Source organism: Anomalospiza imberbis, chromosome 3 (assembly GCF_031753505.1).
Source record: "Anomalospiza imberbis isolate Cuckoo-Finch-1a 21T00152 chromosome 3, ASM3175350v1, whole genome shotgun sequence".
Lineage (NCBI taxonomy): Eukaryota > Metazoa > Chordata > Aves > Passeriformes > Viduidae > Anomalospiza > Anomalospiza imberbis.
Genome location: NC_089683.1, coordinates 45887715 through 45907745, shown reverse-complemented (window position 1 = coordinate 45907745; position 20031 = coordinate 45887715). Strand labels below are relative to the sequence as shown.

Here is a 20031-nt window from a genome sequence, read left to right as displayed (position 1 = left end):
TTGTGTAAACTAATCCAGAACCACCAACATATATAATCTTTTCAATATTTTTTACCACAGTCTGTGTCAGGAAGCCATTCTATGAGAGATGCATCCTCAACCATATCAGTCTCACAGAGTTACATATTCTGGGAAAAAAACCCTAACAGTTTTCCACAATAATTTAGTAGTTTGGTCTGGCATTTGAATACTCTGCATTTAACTAGTCATTAATGCTACTACTGTTGTATAGAACAATGCTATCTGTCTGGTATCTGTTCTTCTGCCTATACCCAATAACCTTACATGTCCTTCTTAAACGTATTTTTTTTGAATCCATCAAAATATAATAGTTGCTTTCAAAAAGTGAAAAAACATTCTTATGTAGAGCAAGTAGTCTTCCAGCATGGGAACATGTATAGCCAAGTGGAAAACTGCTTGTGGGCAATTAGGAGAAACTGTGCTCATTTCAGTTTCTATTCCTCTGAATTGAGCATATGTATAATTAAATACTTAACAGTTGTGCTTGATTTTAGGTTTCATTAAAACTCATACAGCAGCATTTGCCCTAATTTTAGGGAATTACCTAAAATATGTAATGTAGTATGATGCAATATGGCAAATGAGTTTGTTTCTGCTAGTTTCAGTCAAATGAAGAGAGTACCCTACTTAGCCAAAAACAATAAACGTGCCAAGGAGATACTTCTTTCTGGTTTTGTTTTTTGGTTGGTTGATTTTGTTTTTTGGTGGTTTTTTTTTAATTTTTGGTGGTTTTTCTTTACATAAAGGAAGTGGAATTAACTGCTGAGGAAGAGGCAATCAAAGCAAATCTAATGGACAATACAGAACTGCCTCCAGAAGTCCTTGATAAGATTGTTCCTGACTGGTGGAAGAAAGAACCGTTCCGGTAACTGTAATTAGATTTTCTCTTTCTTTAATTAATTTTAGGAAGTATATCATCCATTGTGTCCACAATTGTAAATAACTATCACAAAGATTATTTCAATGCTCTTGTATTTTTTATGAGTAATGACCTACCTGTCAGTCTTGGTTTTGTTGTATTATTTTAATTGATATTTTGACAGTAATATCATGTTTCATATGCTGCACACAGGACTGGACAACAGTACTTGGCATACCTGAATTAGATTGAATCTCCTAAATAGCTGGGTAGTTTTCATGGTCTTACAGGATAGATACAAAACCAAACCTTTTATATTTTTATATAATTTTTGCCCTGACTAAAGATAGGGGACAATAGTTCTCTACACAGTGTAAAAAAAGGGAGATCAGTTCTAGGAAAAAAAGAATGCACCAAGACAAAAAATTACCCTGCATTATGCATACTGTTGTAATATTATATTTTATTAAATTCTATTGTATTGTATTATATCACATCACAATATATTACAGTGATAAACTATACTGTGTTGTACTCTTCTTCCCCACAGCATTCAGGGCTACGTGTTCTTTCCTCCACTTCCACTTCTTCTAGCTTTTTTGGTTTTCTGCAATTTTACAATGCATCCTATTAAGGTCTAAAGTAATAGGTATAAATATGAGCTTCTTATCAACACAACATTCATCCTTACCTAACTACTTGTCTAATTCAAAATTCTAAGAGCTCCAATAAGCCATAGAGCTTTATAGGTATAACTGACTTGTTGTTAACATATTCAGGAAGAGAAATATAAATCATGCTGAGCGGCAAATTTCTCATCCTTTACTACAGAAGAAGCATAAATTTTCAGGCACAAGGTTTCTTGGAAAGTTGTTACCATAAAAGTGTGTGGGGCACCTTCTATTTTTTTTACACCAATGCCTAAAAAGTATTGTTTTTAGAGTGACACAAGCAAGTCTGAGGACTCAGTTAGGTTTGGGTTTTTAAGTTCTTTTAAAATATTAAGCATTGTATATTAAAACCTCAGAAGACAATAATTTGTAAGTACACTAATCAAAATACACAGCAAAATATCAGTTTTACATTGTCAAAATATACTAGCTGAAAGTATTTTTCAAACTGTGCTCCTAATATATGCATTTAATATGGGAGGGTTTGTGTTTTTTTTTTTTAATAATTACATGTTCATTGTGTTGCACTTTAAACTACATTGTATAATAATAAAGATGCTATTTTCCAATTAGGTCCACAGGCTTTATACTGGATGGCTTCCCTCGTACTTCAGATGAAGCCAGCTATTTGTCAGAACGAGGACTCTGTCCTGATGTTGCAGTTTATATTCAAGTAGAAGAAATTGACATTCTTAACCGTCTTTTTCCTCCATGTCTGAAAAAATGGAAAGACAAACAGCTTAAAAAAAAGGAATACAAAAAGAAGCTAAAGGAACTAAAAGCAAAAAAAAGGGTAAGTTTTCAGCCCTATGTCTTTTTTGTTGTTGTTGTTTCTACAGGATAGGTCTGAACACGGATTCTGAAACTCCCAAAGCTGTGAAGAGCACACAGAGTAATAGGTATTGGAGCCAGGAGAAACAGTCCTACACATTTACAGCATTCCTAGGCTTACCATGAGAACCAAAAATAATTTAGGGCTCCTTTCCTCTTCTATGCAATTAATGCATGCAGGAGTTTGGGCATCTTGCAGCCCAAAAAAAGTAGCTGTGATGCCAGATAAATGGCAGTCCTGGAAAGTTCAGGAAAAAAGGCAAGTCGATGGAGGGAGTGAATATGGCAATAAAAAAATCAAACAGACAGTTTGTACACTGTAGTAATAGGTACAGTGTACATGTTCAGATTCCCTGAACATGTGCTGTTGAGTTATCAGCATCTCCCATAGGCTGACTTCACTACCATATGAGGAGTGCGTCAGTGTTCCCAACTCTGATACTCTGCACAGGAATGCAGTAACTCTAAGCCACATTCTCAGTGCTGTTGCAGCTGCTCTGTGTCCCGTTCAAATGAAGCTGTGCCTACTGTTGAAGAGGTTACAAATGGTTGAGGTAACCTGAGGCCTCTATGCAAATATTTACAATTGGCACATGTAATATTTTCAAAGTTCCTCACTTTCTATAAAAGTGAGAAAGTACTACACATGTAATAGCAGAAAAGGTCTGTGCATAATTACTACAGAGCAGCTGACACACAGGACAACTGAATCTGGGACAAGACTCATACAATACCATTAAAATCTCTAAACAGTCAAAGGGAACATAATACATTTACTACCATACTCAGTGACCCCTTTGCCAAATGGGTGAAAACCACCTATAGAAACCACCTATAAATTTAGAAACTCTGTAGTTTACCAATCAACCTATTACTATATTTTCAGTGTGATAAGAATCACAGTCTTTTTTTTCTTCTAATATCAATCTCAGAAACTGCCAAATTAGTTTTTCTAAAATATGCTTACATGTTTGCCTAGTAGAGAGTTATATCTGGTCTGCAACATTTCAAACTCTAGGCAGTGTTTTTTAACATTAGAAACAACTGGAACAGAATTTAGGGTGAAAGAGAAGTGTTAATTATATGTCACATTCCCAATTTTCAGAGGGAAGTTTTTATCAGGAAGTATCATCAGTCTTTTTACATCTTTTTTTCACTAATAGAATGAGAAGGTTGCCAGAAGAAGGGAAGAACTTTTAGCAGAACGACAGAAAAATAAGCAGGAGGTAAGAAAACCTAATAAGACAGTTTTTAAATAGAAGCATTTGCATTCATACCAGAATGCATTCTAGAATTTTCTAGAGCTTTTTGTCACAGACTTCAGGACAATATAAAAAAGTAAAATTATGATAGACTGTGAGAAACTTCAACTTTCAAAAATAATTTTATATTATGTTTGAATTGCTTTAGAAACTATGGATTCATGAAGACTAAAAACTATTTTAAAAGAATTCTCCATATGTGCTTCAATTCAGGAAAATACTTCTGAATGTGTTTAAACTATATCATATGTAAGCATAAGAGTAGCCCCACTAATTGAAATTAGGCATGTGCCTTTAAGTACACTGGCAAATCCATGGTTAATCCAGAATAGGACTGTACCAGGATGTCTGCCCAAAGTCAATCACATATTTATAAATGCATTCATGTACTACTTGACTGCTCATATTCTGTCAGCTACACTTTCATCAAACATTCTTGTTTATAACAAAGTCCTGTCAAACTACAATACCATGTATGAAAAAACACTCATCAAAACTGTAGTGTAGCTCTTCAGGCTTTTTAAGTACTCTTGGAACTGGTATGATGCTTCACTGTATGCACTATGCAGTACTGCTGTATTTTCTTCTGAAATAAGATTCTAGAATTTACTAGATTTTTTGCATATGATAAAGGATATCCCAGAACGAGGTTTTGTTGAATTAATGGCATTTATAATTTAAAAAGAGACAATAATACCATATGTTCCTTCAAAATATCTGTATCATAGACATGAAACAACAAAATATTTTCTCTTTATAGGCTTTAGCAGATAAGGATAATGATGAAGCTACTGAGGAGAAGGAGGAGAATGAAGATATTGAAGCTATACTTGCAGAAGAGTTTTTAGAAGATGAAGAAGAAGAGGAAGAACCAGAAGAAGAAAATGAAGAAGATGCTGTTGAGCGCATGCAAAATGAAATTTCAGAAAAGTATGAATTAGAAGTAGAAAGATTACAAAGTGTGCAGGTACTGATACCACTGCTTATTTTGTTAAATTATAAGAATTTACATATTTATTTTCACATTTAAAAATTATAGTGCCTAAATAACTGTGCTGCTATACTCATGATCTAAGTATGTGAACATGATGAAGACTGTACTGAGAAGGTATAAACTTTAAAGAGTATATAATTTATATAACTGATATAGTAGAGAGAGAAAAAAAAAAGAAAGCTTTTGGGTAGACCTATCCAGTCTTGGTGTAATTTCATTTTTGATAGGTCAGTTGACACAGGTAACCAACCTAAAGAGTTGTGAATGTATGAACAGTATTTCAAAATAATTTTTGAGGCAAAATTCTTACTAGACAGATCTATTTTTTAATACAGATCCTAGTTGTTGGTGATGAAACCAAATGTAAAGAAAAAATCCAAATCTAATCTCCGTTAAGATGCCAGGTGTTTGCCACCATTCCCACACCTAGTGACATAATATTCTTGAAATCAGTGCAGTTTCCTATGGCGAGATAACATCATCTAACACCAGATATCTGCAATGCTAATGCCACATCAAAGGCAGTAGGTAGATCAGTAACATCTGTTTATTATCTATGAAGTATTTCACTTCAGAAATAAACTAATCATGAATTAGAAGAAGCTCTATCCACTGACCAGAGAGAAGGTTCACAAAACCAGATAATAATACAATATTGTAGCACTGTGACACCTAATATGGAAGTTTAAACTTCAGTGGACAGAAAGACTAATTCCCACCAAACTTTGCTGATTTATGTTGACTGAGAACACGCTTGGGAAATCCTTGATAGTTCTCAGAAAATCTTGCCATCAATCTTTATTTAAAATATGATTGCATTTATGATTCTAATATTTCATTATGTTTTCATAACCAGGAAGAACTTGAAAAGTTACTAATACCACCAGTTGAGATCAATGGAGGACGGAAGCCTCGTGTTGTGTGCTACCAAATATACAGCAAGCTGAAATCCCTAGTGGAAAACCGCAGGAGCATTTTTGAGAAATGTTACCCAATAAGTTTGCCACTTGCACAGAAGATGCTAGTTTTCTCATATAAATTACGAAGCTCTTTTGGTCAGTGGGATCCAATCAAGGTAATGTTCTTAAATGGCTGAAGAATGTTTTCAAGAGTTGACACTCTTTAAAAATGTATTTCACATTAACAAGATGTTATCAAACAGTAGCAACTAATACCAGAAATATTTAATGAAAACTACATTATTGAATCAAAATTACACGACTGAATATACACAAAATACAGCAAGCATTAATAATAAAAGTTGTTGGTCTTTTTAGTGTTGCAGCTAATTTAAGGCTGAGAAGCATTAAGTAAAATTTGTTACTTTATCATTGGTGACATGATTAAAGGTGGCATTGAGTCAGAAAGAAATGCCTAACTTAATGATACACAAAACACAGGACAACAGAGAAGGTCTTAAAACCTTCCAATAGTAGTGAGAACAAAGTGAAAGGATTTGGTGTATGAATTTGTAAGAAGCCAGACTCACAACTGCCCACTAAACCTAGTAGTGGCAAAAAATATACTTAATCAGATGTACTTAATTCATTAGCACTAATTCTTTCTTGTCAAAATTTAAAATCTCTGAAGAGCAACATATCTATTTCCATGGTATTTTACTAGAGATCTGGAAAGTTGAAGTCAGAAAGTACACATCACTATCCCCAAGGTAGGAAATTACATGTTCTCGGGTAATTCTTTTGGTTTAATGCTAGAAAAAAAACCTGATTGGATTGTGAGTAAATAAAAATTAAAAAGGTAGATTAGTTGAAAAAAAAGTCCAGTGAACAACATACAGAAAGCACAAAAGCCCCGAAGGAAACAAACTTTGGCCTTCATTTTACTATACCAATTAATCAAACCATTTTATTCCCTTTTATATAGCATCGTGTTGGGTCTTCACCCATTCCAGATCACATTTGTCTCTCTTCAACCTTAGGATCAGAATCTTCATTCTTTTTCATGGCTGCATCAATTGGCATCTAATAATCTAGGTAGATGCTAATAGAAGTAGATATGTCTACATTTACATCATTTACCACTACTGAACCACAGTTTATGTGTTTAATTGCAATTAGTCTCTAAACCCTAGTCCTTGCACTTCATTCTGTCAGATTTCATTACATTTTTGTATTCCATTTCTCCATTCCTTTGTTCTATACAGTGTTTTTACCAACCAAAAAGTACAATTCAATTAAAAGACAGAAGTCATAGGAAGTTATTGGATAAAATAAGAGTGGTGTGCTGACAGTGAAAATGTACAAGCTGATAAAAATGAAAGGGAAATAGGATCGTTTTGAGGGAATTTTAGGATAATAATAGAAATTACAAAATTTATTACAGACTGGAAGTTTTGGAGTAGAAAGGCAGATTGAGTATATTCCAGTTACTTTGAGATTAAACTGGGGGGGGAGGGGAAGTAGTTATGCAGCTGATTAGATAAGCAGAAAATAAACATTATGGGCTGAGTGAGGAATGGAAGCAGATATACAGTAGAACAGACTCATGAAATCCCATAAATTGAGAGCAAACATCTTGAAATTACTTGATCCAGGAAAAGGAACCTAAGGGTATGAGGAGAGTCTGGCAGGACAATGCTACACAGTAGAACAGCCCCAGCTCTAGCTGTAATAACCAGACCAACCTTACTGACTCCTTCAAAGAGTAGTAATAGATTTGTGACATGTGATTTTCCTTGACAAGAAGCTGAGTTGGCTCTTCCCCATTATTTGATATGTATGCATGTAACTTCTGGAGTTTTTTCCTTAGTGTATTTCAGTTTTGTCAATACAGAGTCAGATTTACTGAACTATTTCTGCCAGGTTCTATGTTGGAGGAAAACCTTTTTTTAAAATGGTAATTTTTTTCCACCTTCCTTCTTTTGTTGAAGGAAGGTCAATGTTACACATTACTCAGAATTACACTTTTGAGTCCCTTTAGAATAACAAGGTGAATGCCATCTGGTCTGGGCAATTTTTTCTACATACTGATTTTCTACATTTTGTTTTAAAGCATCTTTTATTGGCAGATTAAGACAGTTCTTCTAAGAAGGGCTGCAACAGGGACATGAGTAAGTTTTTCCATAGAGAATAGTAGTGCAAGGAATTAAACTGGTATTACTTCAGTGACTATTTCTGCCAACTGCAGAAATATCTCTTACATATCAACGATCCATCAACACTGCAGACTTCTTAGTGGGCTGTCTGATGTTTTTGAAGAGATTTTATCATCAGTGCATGTATTTTTCCAAGAACTTTTTCAGCCTATATTGTGGTTTTTCACTTGACCATAATGTAAGTATTGATATTTTTTTACATTTTCTTAATTTATATATGACTTCTGGTGAATAGAATATTCTTAGTGCATTTTCTATTGGCAGGCAGGTAGGTAGGTGAGTTTAATTCACTGAGGAATAAAACTATTCTCTTTGTTTTTGGAAAATTAAAAAAACTATTATGTTAATCTTCTCTATCTTGACAGACATAAAGTGTTACGGTACCACCTACTGGAAATAGCAAGTATTCTTTCTTTCTTCAATGTTTCATCTTTTTGAACAAGGAGTGTAGGTATAGAAGTTTGTCAGATTTGAGCAAAATATTATGTCCATATATGTGAATTTTAGAATGCTTTGATGGTTTGTCTCATACAGTTGGTATTCCTCTATCTGCCTATAAAGCCACTTCTCTGGATTGGAAGAAGAAAAGGCTTTGTTAAACCTAATTAACTGATTCTGATTTTGTATGTTACACAGTTAAGCCAAGGAGACGTGATCAAGCCACAGCAAAGGCAGGAAAGTGAAGTCTTTCCAGTAATCCACCGACAATATATTTATTTCTTTTCAAATAAAGAAAATAAAGAAATGTTTATGACAAATCCCATCAAATATATTTGTCAGCCAAAACCTAAGCAATCTGTGCCAGTAAAGATTGCAATTGTGGGACTTCCAAAATCTGGAAAGACTACAGGTATGAGGAGTTATCTATTTAAAAACCCATTTTTTAATAACTGAAGCTGTATCTGTCCTTACTGTTATTAAAAAATCATAAACCATTAATATTATTGGTCTTCCTACTTTTCTTGCTGGGCACAGATTATTTTAGTTACATTCTCTGGTGTCTCATTTGACAGTCTGATAGTTATGCATTTTCCATCTGAAGTTTATCCTAGATCCTTAAGAGGTTAGTGACCTGGACTTCCATTTAGAAAAAGTGGACATACACTATTTATACCCCTTGTATTATTTATTATTATTTTATAATTTTTTTTTTTACTTTTTTGAGTCAATATAAGCTAATGTAAAATGGAGAAATAGTCTTCGGATCAAGGATGAGGATGCCAAATTTGCCACTCCCCAGTCTGTTTTGAAATTTCTAGATTAAAAAGCGCCCAAGATTTCCATCCCTCTCCCCTCCCTTTCCTCCTCCATGACTCTGTCAATCCACACATTTCTGCCTTTTACTAGAGGAGGAGAAAATTAATTTTAAACCATAGTTATTGAGAATAGGATGTTAGGAAGAAAAGAGAGAGGTTCAAATGATCTCATATTTAGGATGAAATTTTAGCATATTTCCCATTTCCTGGATAAATAATGTAACTGGTGGGCTGTTCTGTAAGAGGAACAGCAATGAAGGCATATTTTTTAACACACTCTAATAATATTGACTATATCTGCTGAGGTTTGTTCTAAATTGAATAGTGTTTGCACGCCCTGTGCATATACCAGATGGTGAAGTTGCTTACCCTAAAAGTTGTGACTTGAAATCAAAATATTTTGCAGTTGCCCAGAGACTTGCGAGTGTTTATGGGTTCCTGCGCCTGTCCCTAGGAGATGCCATCCGGTTTGTGATAAACAGCCAGCCTGAGAGCGAGTTGGCACTTAAGGTACAGTCACACCTTCTCCAAGGACTCACCGTGCCTGATGAATTGGCCATCCAGGCTCTAGATGTGGCTCTGCTAAATCACGTGGATAATCCCACTGGGTAAGAGTTTTCTTGGGGTTTTGGGGTTTTCTCCAAGACACGTCAGTCTCTTCATAGCCATGGATTCCCACATTACTGCTGTAGAACAATTTAACTAAAACACATCAGTGGTTTCTGCATTCAAAAAATAATCTGTACAAAAGGAGATTTTTTTACCATTGCTGTGGGAAATGAGATTGAAGCATAATTTTCTGCAATTTTCAAGTAACTGTATTCCAGTACATCAAAGTAATATACTTTATGACAGTCACTTTTTTCAGTCAAGAAGACAGTATCTTCTACTATCCTTTGAGAATTACCATTTCATCTCTCTTATACCAACTCCAGAACCAACTTGGACACACCTGATTCTCTGATCATGCAGGCTGTTTCAGTACTCAAAGTTTTTTTTTTTTTTTTTTCTGGTTTTCTTAACAACTGAAGTTATTAATGAGGAACTGAAACCAGTGAGTGTTTCCACCTCATTCATTTGTAATCCTAGGCTCTTTCTCCCTCACTGAAACACCTTTGAAACTGGGCAGTCTTAAAAAGCTTTATCATCAGTATTTCATAAAATTCAACTTCTATCCCCAAAAAGGAGAATTGTTACAGAGAAAGGCAATTCTGCAATAATCTCTGAAAACTATTTGTGCTTGAGATCAGAATTCTTTCAGCGTCTCTTTCATGTTAAATCCTGGAATATTGTTTCAGTATATTTTGTTCCAGTATTGCCTAATACATGAAAAGCATTTCTTCTTCAATATGATTATAAAAACTCTTCAAATACTGTAGAAAATAATTTTACTTACCACTTTAAAAACTGCTCTTCCCAATCCACATGGAGACTTCTAATAGTTAAAATTATGTGTCTGAATGATTGATGTGTCAGAATACTAAAGTACAACATTTTTATAAGTCCCAGCCATCCACTTACCTTTTGCCCTTTGTGCATTTCCTTTTCTCATTACTATTTCTTCTTCTGCCTGCTTTATTTTTTTTATTTGGTCATAAATTCTTAGGAGTGAAGAATGTGCCTGTCAAGTGAGAGCAGTGATAATAACTTCATGGCATGGGTGTAGACTTTTGTCTCCATGGAAAATATGCTAGAAATACACACAGACTTACTGGTTGATTGGAAATTCACTTCTTAGTGAGTTTCTTCAAAACTATTTTTCTGTTTCTGTTTGTGTGCAGAGTTGTAATTGACGGATATCCTCTAACAAGAACACACGTAAATCTCTTGGAATCAACTAGGATCATTCCAGTGAAAATCTTTGAATTAGATATGGATACAAAGGAAGTGTTCAGAAGAGCACTGTTGGATAAGGAAAGAACAAACCGGTAGTGATACTCCCTGATAGAACTGTTTTTATTTTTTAGATTATATTGTAATATCTCTATTTATGTGCCTCAGTGTATACCCAGAGCTTGTATCTAACCTGGAGCATAACTCAGCTGTCTCTGAACTCCACATATAAAAAACATGGGAACCAGTCCCTCTCCTTTGTAATGCTTTGATTTCCATAGACCAGAAATAGGGATGTAAGGTGTTTGGGGTATGCTCTGGCCAGATCCCTCAATTGCATGACTGAGATTACAAATGTGCAATGCTGTGCACCCACTGCTTAGTTTACCAGGTTTAATGAAACTGTACATCAGAAATGTTACCACTTCTCTCTGCTGCTGAAATTTATTTTTCTTCAATTATTGTCACAAAAGATATTGATACTTCGTCTAATAATCTCTCTTTTAAAAATTTAATTAGAGTTGTTTTGAAAATATGGAAATAATGCATATTTAGTAGTGTATAGAATTCAGAAGTTCTAAGTCTTTCAGTTTGGTTCATTCCCTTCTTTGTTCTTCTGAGAAGATAAATATTCTGTTTAAAGAGCCATTGATTGTTTTTGAAGAAGAACAGTAAGTAGTTTATAAGCAGACAGAGAATGAAAAAGAACAGAACATTCACCTTAAAATTAAATTGTGTAAGAACCTGTTTCTCATTAGAGGAAGTGTTTCTAAGAAGTTTCAGATAGCTTGGACCATTATTTCATGCCTCTTTCATTTTGTCCTTTTCTTTTTGTCTCTTTCTTTTTATCAAGTAATCAGTACAATGTTAAATTGTTTACTAAAAGACTAAAGACAATTTACAATGCAAAAAAATTAAATCAATGATGTGTTTTTGAAAGTATTTACTTTAAACTTCATTTTAAATACCGAACTAATTATATTTCATAGGCTTAAGTACAAATCAAGTGTGCAATATCAGGGTACCATGTAATTGTGTATTTGTAGTGAGTGTCAGGTAATATGTGTTGATACATTCCAAATCCTTTGAACAATAATTATTGAGTTGTATTTGGGACATAAATAGAAAAAGTTTTGTTCTTTGTTTTTGAAGGACTGTCTGATCATAAGTACACTGCTTTTCACATGTAGCTTTTAGTATTCTTCATGAGAAATTTGTATTTCTCAAATATGTTCTACAGTGTCAAAAAGCAAAATTTTGTAAAAAGAACTTACAGTGAACTCTAGAATTTACACCTGAAATTCAATTAAATTATCTAATCCTCAGATTTAAATCACTGTTATTTTTCATTGTCTTTAGACTTCCCTATCCTGAACATGACAGCCCACAGATTCTAGCTATTAAAAATTCCTGCTATAAACAGCACATTGATGATATTAGAACTTACTATATGAAGGAACATCAGAACTGGTGTGTGATTGATGCCAATCATAGCAAATGGAGGGTCTGGAATACCATTCTGCAGAAAGTTCAGGTGGTTGTTAAACAAATCCAGATATACCTGGAAAGAAGAAAAGAAGGTAAAAGAAAAATAAAGTTTCCCAGTATATTTGTTTCTTTAAAAAGCTACAATATACTATGTACATGGCAACTTCACCTTTCTTTGGACGAGGCTAATTTTTGGGCACATACATACCCTCAAATTCTTCAATCTCATCTGCAGAGATCTTGAAGAGATCTCTTGAAAACAGTGATGACAAAGCCAACTATAGGGCAGTCTGAGGCCATCCTCCAAAGAGGAGGGTAACAGAAATCTGCTAAAGGAAGTCAGAGTCCTTGGTTCATGGTAGATCTGGCAACACTGGGTGGTAAATCACAAAGAGTACCCCAAAGGTACAAGGGGAACTCTAACTTGCAGTTTCACTTTAGTGTTAGTGAAGGAAAAGAGAGGAATAGGGAAAATGTTAATTTAAAATCTAGAAATAAGCTTAAATATGCCATCTGAGTTAATTTCTGTGCTTTGAGAAGAAGACCACTTTATCCTAAAATGGCACAGTTCCCACCTGAGTTTTTGTCTGTTGGCACTGGTCAGAATTAAATATGCCTTTTAAACATGTCTGTACTATTTAATTAGAATTCTTTTGAAGGGCAAATATACTTCCTTATCTTATATCCACCTTTTGGGTTTAACTTTTACAGCTCTGTGGCTGCACCCATCTTAAAAATTGGAGTCATAATAAAAAATATTAAAATACACTTAACTTTTACACACCAAGCTTGAAAAAGCACGATTTTTAAGTAATTTGGTTTTGAGATGACATCTTAGTTAAGGTTTTGAATGTATTTCCTCCAGATAGACTGTAGCATTTGCAAGATATAGATGAATAAAGGGGAGGATTTCATCACACCTTGTAGTCTTTTTCACCAATGTAAAGAAATATAATAATAGCTGAAATGTCCCTTAGTAACACAAAGGAGTGAAACAAAAAATCATAAATAAGAACAGACTAATAAGCTGAGCATGCAGAGTATCCCACACCATTAATAATTATTATATTTCTTAAATGCTACAAAAATGTTATTAAAATTAATTGTTAAAGTGAGTTACAACTTCATTTCATTATCAAATTGCTGTTTTAGTTCTCATTATTTTATATAGTTTTCAAATTATGAATTACCTCCTAGACTATAGCATTCCTGAGTAGAATTGTTGGATGTTTCTATGTCTCTCATAAATTGAACATTATCATTAATTGCTTTCATTAACAGGAAAAGCAGCCAGCATTGCTGGTTTATGTATCACTCCCAAGGAACTACAGAGTCAGCTGGGGGAGTGTGGACAGTACTGTCCTGTCAGCCTTGCAGAGAAAGGTGAACTGGTTGACTGCTCTGTAACCCCCTCACTGGAGTTTGCTGCAGAATTTCAGGGGCGGTATTACAGAATGGCTTCAAAGGAAGAACTGGAAGTGAGTTCCAAAAAGCAGGTCAAAAAGGAGGGGATTATGGGAAGAGGGAACATTGTTGCTTAGATTCTTTGGTTCCATAAAGAAATGGGTAATATGCAACTTGAATTAGACCACTGTTGTTAGCATTCAGGCTTTTGTTTTGCATACTTCTGCTATCACATGTCTAGGCAGACAAAATACACCACAGACACCATTGAACTAAAGCTCATGTTACAAGTTGTCACAGACCAAACATTCATTTGAAAACAGTATCTTTCTCCTTTCCTTATCTCTTGTGGAGAGACTGGGTAAGAAAGTGGCTTATGACAGCAGGACATAGTGATGGATGGTGGGTGAATAGTGACTACTTCAACTGAGAGTAGGTTGGAAAAGAAATTACCCAAGAGCAACAGCAATGCCAACACATTGTTTCATTGTAGAAAAAATAGATATTTAAATTGTGTGAGCCAGTCCTCTAGAGTTTTACTAGCAGTCCTTCAGTGCTTCTTTCATTATAAAAAGATTTATTTTTCTACAGAAATTCTTGAGCAGACCTGAGGTTTATGTATCATCACTGGCATCTCACCCTCTCCCACATATGCTGCCAAAGAAATTGACTGCAGCAGAAGTGAAGGCCTTATTCCCTGTAAAGCCTGAAATGCAGGGATACTGTCCAGTCACTTACCTAGATGGAAAACAGAGGTATGTCACTAGAGTTTTCATAATCTGAATTACAGAACATGTGTCCTATATTAATGCATTAATGAGGAAATATTTTCAAAGTATTTTTTAATGCTGTTCAGGGTTTAGACAGGAAAGGTGATTACTGTTCTCTACATTACACCTGTGGCTTTGGAAATCAAGATAAAATCACCTTTTAAAACTTGCATGGATACCGGTTCTGCAAGAATCGGTGTTGGCTTGGTGTCTTTCATGATGAAGATGGACAGATATAGTTTGAATTCATTCTATCATAAGCCTTCAAAGGTTAAAAGAAATCTCATAAATTACTAGTAGATGCAAAACTAGCTACTATGTTTTTTGTACAGATCCATAAAGCTCTACCATAAAGTGACACAGATTTCCTCAGTGTGCAAGAATTTGTCATCAGAGGAGAACCGTAATAGCCAATTCTATGTTATCCCTTTTTAATCTCCTGAAAAAATATGATTGGCATTTTAAATGGAGATGCTCTAAAGAAGCACTATAAAAGTTCCTTAATAAGCAGATTTTGAGGCAGAGACTCTATCAGATTTTTAGCCTTGTAACTCTCTGTCATGTAGTGGAAACTTGGATGATCCAATTGCTATTTTTGTAGTTGCTACACTTGCTAAATTACCAGAAGGCTACCAGTAGCTCACGAATTTACTCCACACAAATTACGTTTTATGTTTTCTGTGCATGAGTTATTCTTGCTCCATCTTTTCAGATATGAAGCTTTGGTGCCTGGCAACATCGAGTATGCAGCAAAATACCAAGACAAGGTATATATTTTTGAAAGTGAAGAAAAACTTCAGAAGTTTATGAGGTAAATAAACTAACTGCATTTTAATCTTAAGATGTTTATACAATCTTAAGATGTTTATACATCTTAGAAGTGCTTACTTTATATCTGGTTAGGTTACCAGAGAAGTACTGGAATCTGAAGCTTCCCCATAAACTGCCTCCAAAAAAAGAGCCTATGCTACTAACTACACTTCCTTTGCCTGGATACCTTGAACAGGCCAGTTTTTGCTTTTCTATTTTAAAACATGATTTTGTGATATATATCGTATATATAGCATATCCCATTCAGTTTTTTTTTAATTTTTAATGCATTTGAGTCTTATCTTTATTAATGAGATTACATTAAAGTGAATTTTTTTTTAGTTACAGTTGAGAGCAATTTTTAAAATAACAGATGTTTGTAGCCTTAATAGAAAAAATACAAGACCATCAGAGGGGGATAATAAGCTGCAGTACTATATGGTGATTTTCTGACTTAGTTGTTTATCGTATCTTGTAAGAGTACATTTTGGTTTGACTTTTAACACCAGCACACAGACACAAGCTTACTCTGAAAAATTTAAGAGTAGTTTGTTATACTTCGACACATGAATAAATAAAAAAATTACTCATGGTCACAGCCTATTTTATGCTAATTTGTTATCTTCTACTATTCACCAACTTAGGATATTGTCCTGTATTTTTAGATCAACAGGATAAAGGAATATCCTTGATATCCTTTTATCAAAGGATAAAGCATTCTTCAATATTTCTATAATGGTCTTTTAACCTATTTTCTGTCTTTAGGGAGTAGCAACTTCTCTAATAAAAGCTCTGCATGAAGTTGGCAGCCTTAAGCCAAAGTTTCCATTCCTAAGTGTGAAAGAAACTGCTCTGCTTTTTGTCTCCTTCCATCTAAAAGGTAGTGTATAAAATAGCATGCTATAAAATAACTAATTGTATAAATGACATAAGACCTCTGGTACAAGATAGCAAATTAGTGTTCATATTTGCTGTTTTTTAGAATTTCTCTTTGGGTTCTTTTCAGACAGAGATATCAGTTGCATGTAATAATATTTAAGAGTTTTTAATCAGCTTAACTATTTCCAGCTTTCTTGATATCAGTGTCCTTGTTTGTAGCTCTGCTATAGCTTTGGACTGGTTTCTAGTACTGCTGGAGATTTCTGGAGCAAGACTGACATTTCTTTCAGCCCACCACTTTTGTCATTTATAAGCCCACCTGTTCACTGGGTGAACTTCACCTGGCCTTTCATATTTTACATTTTTACTTATTATTTTAGATAATACCAATCTTAATTATTTTTTCTAAGCTCTTCACATCCTGTGTTTCCTCATGTAGTTTCCAGAGCCCTCCAGAATTTTCTTGAACTGTCACAGATTTTTTTTGCTAGCACAGCTTTGTTAAGGAAGACCATTGAACAAGGCAGGCACATGGTAAGCCCCTACATAAATGTGCAATTCCTAAGCCACCAAACTGCTTTTATACTGTAGTTTGCTTCATTCACAAAGGCTATTTTCATTCTATTGTTAGCATGGCTTTGCTAACATAAGGATGCCCATGCTAGGAACATTTTGCTCATATATTGCAACATTAAATCATTATTAGTAGTGGATGATGAACCAGAAGGGTTATGCAAGTGCAGAATTTCTTCTCTTCATGCAGTGCCAAACAGTTTGACCATAGGAATCCAGAAAACAAGTTATCTTCTTCTAGCACTGGGTAGGACTGCTTCCAGCTTTAAGATATAGCATTCCTGTACACTGACAAATCACTTGAACGTGAGGAAGATCTTCTTTCATGTGCTAGTGACCAAACACTGGAACAGATTTCCCAGAGAATTTGTGGAGTCTTCATCAGTGGAAATATTCAAGAGCCAACTGAACACAATCCTGTGCTGTGTGCCCTGGGATGACCCTGATTGAGCAGGGAGGTTGTCCCAGATGATCCAATGTGGTCCCTTCCAGCCTGACCCATCCTGTGATTCTGTGATTAGTTGCAAATACAGAATTATTTATTACTGTGCATCTCTTCAGAGTAGTCACACCATTCTTGATAAAAAAATATTGATCAAAGTGCCTTAAGTTGTGGTCCCCTGGAAATTTATTTAATCCTATTTCTATGTGAAGTTAGACCTTCTCATCTTCAATTAACATCATTCTCTAATCTCACATTTAAAGATTGAGTGTCCTTCAAGCTGGACTCCTGTAAGGGCTGTATTCAGAACTATGCTTGAAAAATCTCTCAGAAACTGTTAAATGTAGTTGTCTACAGTTTAAAGCTAGTGGGCTGAAGTGTCTTATAGCATAGTTCTTCATGCTGTCTGGTTTTTGTAATGAGATATAAAATACTGTCCATAAGAAAAAAAGATGGTTATGATTTGGCTCACTCCTTCCCCTTTGCCTTGGGGTAACAATTAAAATAATAAACTGTACTCCGAGGACTGGCACTCATTACTAATGTATGCCAAGAAATGGCTTAGGGCAGAGAGAAACCTTCCTTCCTCCTCCAAACTACTGGTCAGCTCTTCACAGACTCATGGAATCACAGAATATGCTGACTTGGAAGAGACCACAGCGATCATTGAGTCCAACTCCTGGCACTGCAAAAGACCATCCCCAAGATCCAATATCCTGGAGAGCATTGTCCAAACGTTTCTTGAATTCTGTCAGGCTTGGTACTGTGACCACTTCCCGGAGGAGTCTGTGCCAGTACCAAACCACTCAACCCAGTGAAGAACCCTTTCCTGATACCCAACCTAACCCTCCCCTGGCACAACTTCAGGGTATTCCCTCAGGCCCTGTCACTGGCCACCACAGAGAAGAGATCAGTGCCTGCTGCTCCTCTTCCCCTCACAAGGATGTTGAAGACTGCAGTGAGGTCTCCCCTCAGTCTCCTCCAGGCTGAACAGACCAAGTGACCTCAGCCACTCCTCCTACGGCTTCCTCTCAAGGCCCTTCACCATCTCTGTTGGCCTCCTTTGGACACTCTGATAGTTTAATGTCTTTCTTATATTGTGGTGCCCAAAACTGCACACCAGACTTGAGATGAGTCCACTCCAGTGCAGAGCACAGCAGGACAATCTCCCTTGCCTGGCTGGCGATGCTGCGCCTAATGCCCCCCACGACACCACTGGCCCTCCTGGCTGCCAGGGCACTGCTGGCTCAATTCCACTTGCCACTGATCAGCACCTCCAGGTCCCTTTCCACAGCACTGCTTTCCAGCCTCTCATTGCCCAGTCTGTCTGTGTATCCATCCGTCTGCACCATCCCAGGTGCAGAATCCAGCACTTTCCCTTGTTGAACTTCATATGGTTGGTGATTTCCCAGTCCTCTGATTTGTCAGGGTCTCTCTGCTGGGCCTCCCTGCCCTCAAGGGAATCAACAGCTCCTCCCAGTTTTGTATCTGTGACCTCGCTTAGTGTCCCTTCCAGTCCTGCATCCAAGTCATTTATGAAGATGTTGAAGAGCACAGGGCTGAGGATGGAGCCCTGGGGAACACCATCAGTGACAGGTCACCAGTCCAGTGTCACCCCATTCCCTATAACCCTTTGTGCCTGAGTGGTGAGCCAGTTGCTCACCCATGGCATGATGTGTTTATCCAGCTGTGTGCCTGACATTTTGTCCAGAAGGATCCTGTGAAAGAAAGTATTGAAAGCTTTACTGAAATTCAAAAAGATTACATCAACTGGTGTCCCTTGGTCAACAAGGTGGATTATTACCTTGTCATACAAGGAAGTCAGGTTTGATAAGCAAGACTTTTATTTCATGAAGCCATGTTGGTCACAGTCCTGCTTATCAAACCTGACTTCCTTGTATGACAAGGTAGCCCATCTTATAGGTAAAGCATTTAGAACATAGAACACCTGTACCAAGGACACAGTGGCCCAGCACCAGCTATACCAGACCTGGGCTATCCCCAGGATGCGCCACTTCAGGTTGTGTACCACACTAGCCAAATTTGTCACTGTCTGGAGTTTCACCAGTATCTCATGGTCTGAGAAATGAGAAGTTGACAGCAGCTGGTCATGTTTGTTGTGCCTTCTTTTAGAAAAGCCTGATCCTCCTGATTGTCATGACTATTTGGAGTCAGGAACTTTCTGAAATACCAGACTTGATCTTTTTGGCTTGGCACTAGCAGTCAAGGTGTTTATCTGTACCACGGGTAATGCTAACAGAGGTAGACTTGGTCCCTTTGAAAAATTCTGTAATGTAATTCCACAAAGTTTATAGGAGACGCTAACATGCTGCTTAAATTCTTGCAGCACACAACCCCCGGAGCTCAGAGCCAGTGCGACAGATGTACAGGAAGAAGCTGTTGCAGTTCGTGGAGCACTGCCAACTCATCCCCTACCTGGGGACTGCCATGATGGGCCCGTATAAGGAGCCAAGAGATCGGCCCCATGGCCTTGATGACAGACTGCAGACTTTTTTCTCCCTGAAAGGCACCCGCCCCACTTTTGTGTGAACCCTGTATTTCTGCTGATTAACACATGGAGTGTTGCCATCAGGCACCAGCACGGCTGCAACATGGCCTGCGAACATCACATGTTCTCGGGCCAGTTTCTTAACCATGAAATCTTAGAAATAAAATCTTTTGTCTGAAGTTGAGCGATATCAAGCTACTAGAGAGCGTCCAAAGGAAGGCTATGACAATAGTGAAAGCCCTTGAGGGGAAGCCATATGATGAGCAGCTGAGGTCACTTGGTCCGTTCAGCCTGGAGGGGACTGAGGGGACACC

At 36.3% G+C, this 20031-nt stretch overlaps 1 protein-coding gene across 2 annotated transcripts in view; it reads left to right on the top strand.

Annotated features, from left to right (window-relative positions):
• Positions 1-19896, top strand: part of AK9 (adenylate kinase 9) — a 60703-nt gene extending 40807 nt beyond the window's left edge. The window contains exons 22-36 of one of the 2 annotated variants that reach the window (XM_068184225.1): positions 768-886; positions 2125-2344; positions 3546-3608; positions 4405-4611; positions 5495-5713; positions 8390-8603; positions 9416-9617; positions 10791-10937; positions 12202-12422; positions 13612-13808; positions 14326-14489; positions 15217-15315; positions 15408-15510; positions 16080-16194; positions 19556-19896. In XM_068184225.1, the coding sequence (XP_068040326.1) occupies positions 768-886; positions 2125-2344; positions 3546-3608; positions 4405-4611; positions 5495-5713; positions 8390-8603; positions 9416-9617; positions 10791-10937; positions 12202-12422; positions 13612-13808; positions 14326-14489; positions 15217-15315; positions 15408-15510; positions 16080-16194; positions 19556-19758 (2493 nt within the window). In that variant the 3' untranslated portion in view covers positions 19759-19896. Of the gene's footprint in view, positions 1-767; positions 887-2124; positions 2345-3545; positions 3609-4404; positions 4612-5494; positions 5714-8389; positions 8604-9415; positions 9618-10790; positions 10938-12201; positions 12423-13611; positions 13809-14325; positions 14490-15216; positions 15316-15407; positions 15515-16079; positions 16195-19555 lie in introns of both variants that reach the window. The other variant, XM_068184224.1, reaches the window with a different exon arrangement.
• Positions 19897-20031: the final 135 nt, after the last annotated feature.